Below are 6,013 nucleotides of genomic sequence, written 5' to 3'. Positions count from 1 at the left end.
GTTAAATCACCATGTGATTCCCGAGCGCGGCGCACGCTGCCGCTCACCGCTCCCCCAGGGGATGGGTCAAATGCGGAGAACAAATTTCACACATTGTGTGACAATCAGTGGGACTTTACTTTACCTTTACCTTTAGCCCCGCCACAGTAGGCTAGAATAAGCTTCAGCCCCTCTCAAGAATTACAAGCAACCTAAAATGAATGTGCACAGGTCAGGGCCTTTGTGAACTTATAGGCCAAATAGGCATAGATTCAGGCGATGTCTTGTGGGGTAGCTGCATGGCTGGGGCTGGGGTCAGGGTGGGGAAAATCCTCCCGTTCTCCCCATTCAGCACAGTTAGCATAAAGCTGCTAGCCCAGCCCAAGCAGACAGGATCGGGGATTCAACCATCGCAGTAAACGCACATCTGAACAGATATGCACCTGCTCTAGAATCCCCAATCCTGTAGTGTAGACCCACAGCACCGCCCTTTGGTGAGGCAACCCATTGAGATACATGGGGGGGGGGGGGGGGGGGGGGTGTACCGTCTAGTCTTGTGCACCAGCCGTAGTAACATTTTGTGGGTGTTCCCACACAGACCGATGGTATCTATATTGACGGGACCAGAGATCAAGAGCTATAGGAAAAGAAAAGGAGAATAAATAAATGAATGAATAAAATAAATAACGTCATTCTTAATTTCTCACGCTTGCACCTTACATAGCCTGTGACGTCACGTTGAAGGCTGGGTTTACCCAGGCTAGCTATACATTGCAGCAGCCTGTCAGGCATCCTCTTATTTTGAAAGCAATGAGCGGAAGTGTGGGCTTGCTGTTGTTGCTGTCTTGACGGAGGGAGGCTGCTGGAGCGGCAGGCAGGCAGGCAGCGCGGCAGATGCTGTCCCGTCACCAGATCCCAGGCTGGGGCTGCAGCACAGCTAGCGCACCGCTCCTCACCACCACAGACAGACACCATGACGTCCAGGCTTAAACCCGCCGCACTCTGAGCACAGGAAGCCCCGCCACGGAGCAGCGGAGGACCGCGAAGGAAGAGAGGGAACGCTCGGGGAGAAATACGCGCAAAACACACGCTGCACTGCGCTGTACGGAATTGCGCTTTCCGCTCCGGAAACGAGTCTCCCCCTCCAACTGCAAGTCTCATTCATTTCCCCCCCATTATTAATTGCTAATAATTACAAGTGAAAATGTCTTCTTCGGGCAAGGACAACAGCGGTCATTATGCCAACTATGTGGGACCGTACCGGCTGGAGAAGACACTTGGCAAAGGACAGACAGGTTAGTGTCCCTCTCTCTCTGATGCCTTCTGCTGCCTGCCTGTGTTGTGATGCTGCTGCCTACTAGAGAGGCTCTCTCTCTCTCTCTCTCTCTCTCATCAGCAGCAGCAGCGCCGCGTGTCCGCCCCGCTGCTGCTGGGATTTGCTGGGCTGGGATGCGTCTCCATCAGATCTCCATGGAGCAGCACATTATTGCATCGACACACTGCATAGTCAGTGTTCATGTGTGACGTGGGGGAGAAATGCCTAATAATAGCGGGTGTAGGGGGGGGGGGTGTAGCCTAGCTACTGTATGGATGCGGCTTGGCAGATTGCTATAAATATTATGAGATGCTGCTTTGATGATGATGATGGTGGTGGCGGCGGTGGTGGTGATGATGAGGGTGACGTGCCTTTAATCCTTGTTGTCAGGCAGAGAGGGGCTCTCTGTGAGAATGCTTTTTCTCATCCTTAATTCTGTTATTGCACCCATCTGTCACATGCGCCCACTCTGCCTATAGTTTGGCTGATCTCTGCAAAACTAGGCAGGGCAGAGAGAGAGAGAGAGAGAGCGGTGATGCTGCTGGCTGGCTGCACCGCCTCATCCCAGTCCGAGCTCCAGATCCACACACTCTCACTGCATCTGCAACAGCACCACTAGATCCAGCAGCACATTGGTGCAGTGTTGTAGGCTATACTGATTATTTTTCGATAATACCCTTTTTTCTCAAATGGGTTAAATATGGCAAGTTGGCAACTAGCAGTGATATAGCCTTTTCGGAAGGATTCTATGCTTATATCACAGACAGTAAAACTATGCTACGTTCTGATAGGAGTGTTGTGGCTTTAAGATAGTGGTTCTCAACGTGGGTGTCTGGGGAGGGGTCCTTGAGGGGGGCGCAGGGGGGTCCCCACTCCCCAGCAAACTGATGGGGAGTGTCACAATTATTTAATTTAAAAGAACACAATTAGAGGAAAGAAGAATGACTATTTTGATCGTAGTTTCCCTGTTAATGTCCCCCCCATTAGGCTACAGGCAGTGGTGGAATTCTGGACAAAATCATGTCTAACAATAAACAATAAAAATAAATCTCAGATTTGGACAAAATGCGTAATGTGTTACAGGATATGGTACCGTATTTCATAAAGTATGATAAGTTGCTATAAGTTACTATTAGAACCTTTTAGGAATGTAGCATGGTGGTGTGTGTGTGCAAGGCTCTGTTTAGGACTCCCTAAATCTGTGCTCACGTACACGACAGTGGGAATCGATCAAGGTAACTCCCCTCCAGCAGGTATAGACGTTCTCCTGTGCTCGCTGTCTCCTTGCTGTGCGAGTAATTCATAACCGACTGCTTGGGGGAGTTGGATTGTGCAGCGTGATAAAAAAAATTCTCACACAATTTCATTATATTAATAATCATCTTATTTTTGTTTAGCTGGTGGAATAGAGCTATGGCAGTGTGCGTTTCACACATGCACGCACGCGCGCGCACACACATACACGCGCGCGCGCGCACACACATACACGCGCGCGCGCGCACACACACACACAACGCCTCCGCTTTTGCTTTGTTCCTCAATAAGTCTAATTATAGTCACTCAGTGGGAGGAGAGTAAATGATATTGCTGCCGCTGCCAGCACACTCACAGGCCGAGTATCCACAGTTTAGCAGCGCCGTACCGCTTCTCCTCGCTTCACCATCCTTGGGTTGACATACAAGAGACCCACAGATACCAAACAACAACACATGATCTCTTCTCACTCACTTCCTGTCCCGGCACTGACGATACTGTAGCTAGACTTCCATAGCTCCCGGGCACCCACACCACAACCTTCTCATCCCCATCGCATCTCTTCCTGCTCTGACCGGCGGGCGGCGGGGGCGGCCTGCTACACCGTGTCTGTCTTATGCTGCCTTTCCAGATTGGTCTGAAAGTCTGAAATTCCCACTTCCTACTGTACTATAGGAAAAATGTGATTGAACGGCCCTTCGAATCAGAATTCCAAGTAGGAAACTTGTGGCGAGATTCCCACGTTTCCCAAGATGCAGTGATCTGACGGCATGTCGATGTGGCGCAAGCGCAACACAACATTAGTTTGATCATGTTTAACAGTCCTCAAAATACAGGAATCGAAAATAAAGTCGCACACAATCATCTACCTTTGGGCAAACAGTCTCAATGGATTAAGATTCTTCTTTTAACAGCCAAAAAGAATAGTGGGCCTTGCGTCTGCCTTGTCTACACTACAGGAAGTAGAAAGCAGCAAACCTTTGAATCCACACAGTCAAACTAAAATGACTGTATGCCTGTCTCTCAGCATATACTGAGGCATTCTTTGCTTTCCATCTTAACTAGTAGCTAGCAAGCACTCTTGACCAGATCGCTCCTGCATCTCAGTCATGCTTTCCGGGAAACCGTATTTTACCGTTTGGAAAAAACTCGTGGAGTGTCCATCTTTCTGCACAGAGGTTGTAATTCCCAACTGGGGATTTCCGACTTCCGACTTTGAAGTCAGTGCAGTCAGTATATAGCCGGTGCGGGACACGTGTCTGGAGCTCGTGCCGTGTGTTCTCCGCTCTGCCCCCGGGGGCCTGCGGCGTATCAGTCTAAAGTGCACCCGAGCAGCAGTGTTCTCTCACGCACGCACGCACGCACGCTCTTCCTCTTCTGTCAGGGTTGCTGTGTGCACGTCTTTGAGTGCATATTATACAAATCTGTCTCTATGAGTATTTTTGTACATCTATTTGCAGCTGTTCCGGTGCAGGCCCCCAGGGGGCGTGATGCTGAGCTGCTTGGATGGCTGTTATTATGAATCGAAAGGCTCCAGTGCTGAGCTGGCAGAGAGGGGAAGCCCATATATCATTAGTCCCCTCCCACAGGCTTAGCCCTTCCCCCCTCCCCTCCACCTGTATATACGTGTGGGTATGTATGTATGTACAGTAGGGCTGCACGATGATGCTTCTAATGATCTCAATTATTTTGGTCAATACTGAGATTCACAATTCTTTTCTTTTTTTTTTCTGATTTTTTATCCCATTTTTATCCCCCTTAGTGCTAATTTACTTTTATTTATCCTGGTTGCTGCTCCACCCTCTGCCGATCTGGGGAGAGCCGAAACTGGCTCCATGCTTCCTCCGAGACATGGGCAGTCAGCCAGCCGCTTCTTTTCACCTGACAGGGGAAGCTTCACCGGTAGGACATAGCACGTGGGAGGTTCACGCTATTCCAACCGTTTCCCCTCCCTCCGAACAGGCGCCCCGAACGACCAGAGGGAGGAACCACATTAGCAATCAGGATATTGCATGTTTTGGTGAAGGGGGTTCCTATACAGTATGAAGGAAACCCCCTGGAGGCACGGGGAGAACATGCAAACTCCACACAGAAAGGCCCTTTTGACGACCCCACCCGGGCGGTGGGCACTCGAGGACATGCGGACGGGCACGCATTCCTTCAGCGTTCACAGGGTCCCAGGTGAGAATCGAACCCAGGACCTTCGAGCTGTGAGGCGACAGCGCTTACCACTGCACCACCGTACCCCAATTCACGATTCTTTAATGCGATTACTCGTTGACTCAATGTCATGAGGCAAACAGACATGAGAGAGCCAGAGCTGTGATACGACGATCAGAAGTTTGATATAAATGTATATTATGCAAATGAGCACAGCAGTCATGGTGCGATAACCAATCACATTCAAGCCAGTAGCCATCCCATCACATCCAAATAGCGATGGACGCTAAGCTAGCAGTAGCTAGCTTGAATATGTTTCCCAGACTGATCAATTTGGGTACAGTACAGATGATTGACTGATTGATTCCTCTCTTCCGGTCTTTGATTGGTTCAGTTTGCTTTTCAGGTTTGACCGCAGAGGATATTTGAAGCATATGGGCACATTTCTGTTGTCATATTCAAAGTTCACACTCGCAGATCAACGGTTGGTTTCTTCACCAGCAGACCGTTCCTAATGATTGTGACAGCGACTGGACAATGGCTTCATGGTGTGTGTGTGTGTGTGTGTGTGTGTGTGTGTGTGTGTGTGTGTGTGTGTGTGTGTGTGTGTGTGCGTGTGCGCGAGGGGTATGGTGAGGTGTCTGGCTGTGCTGACTGCGAACAATTAGTTTGTCTGTCTTCATGCGTGGGGGGTTGTTGAAGCCCCCCGCTCTCTTTACACTGGCTTCCCAGGCAGGCTCCATTCAGCGCTCGTTTGCTAAGTGTTGTTGGCCAACAGGGGGCGGTTGTCATGGTTTCATCCCCTCCTCCTTCTCCCGCGACAATGGCCGTTCTCTCCTTCTCGGAGGGGAGATCACAGCAAGACTCTCCTCCTCCTGACCTCGTTCTCTTCTCACTGGCCTAGTCGCCTTCCCATGTCGCCGTCTTCCCTCTGCTCGTCCTTTCACCGACATCTGAGAGTGCTCGGTAGCTAAGCCAGTAAAAAGCTTATTCTCTGACACGCACCGGCTCATATCCTTATTATATCATAGAGACGGTGAGAAAATGAACACTGTATTTACCTTTGCTGTAGCGTGTTCACCCTGTGTGTTCACCCTGTCTCTCTGCTATGCGTCACAGAAGCTCCTCAGTTTGTGATCCATGTGGCGTTATTCCAGCTCAAGTAAATACGGGCGGCCATCGAGTTCATTTCATCGTCCGTATTCTCGAAATCAGATCAACATTATGCTGATCGACGGCTCTGAGCGCTCAACTCGCCCTGTTGTGAGACACACACCCGGCGACTTGGTTTTACAGACAGCTCTT

The 6,013-nt window shown here is 50.0% G+C and overlaps 1 protein-coding gene across 1 annotated transcript in view; it reads left to right on the top strand.

Annotated features, from left to right (window-relative positions):
• Nucleotides 1–1,183: 1,183 nt before the first annotated feature.
• The window catches only part of LOC310791019 (serine/threonine-protein kinase BRSK2-like), a gene marked incomplete at both ends in the record, with an annotated part of 186,091 nt that continues 181,261 nt past the window's right edge, over nucleotides 1,184–6,013 (top strand). Inside the window, one exon of the mRNA XM_083652735.1 lies at nucleotides 1,184–1,274. Coding sequence (XP_083508861.1) covers nucleotides 1,184–1,274 — 91 coding nt within the window. The remainder of the gene's footprint in view (nucleotides 1,275–6,013) is intronic.

This window comes from Poromitra crassiceps (assembly GCF_964638095.1).
Source record: "Poromitra crassiceps genome assembly, chromosome: 16".
NCBI classification, from domain to species: Eukaryota; Metazoa; Chordata; class Actinopteri; order Beryciformes; family Melamphaidae; genus Poromitra; species Poromitra crassiceps.
The sequence above is the reverse complement of the archived record's forward strand: the minus strand, read 5'-3'. Positions and strand labels throughout refer to the sequence as shown.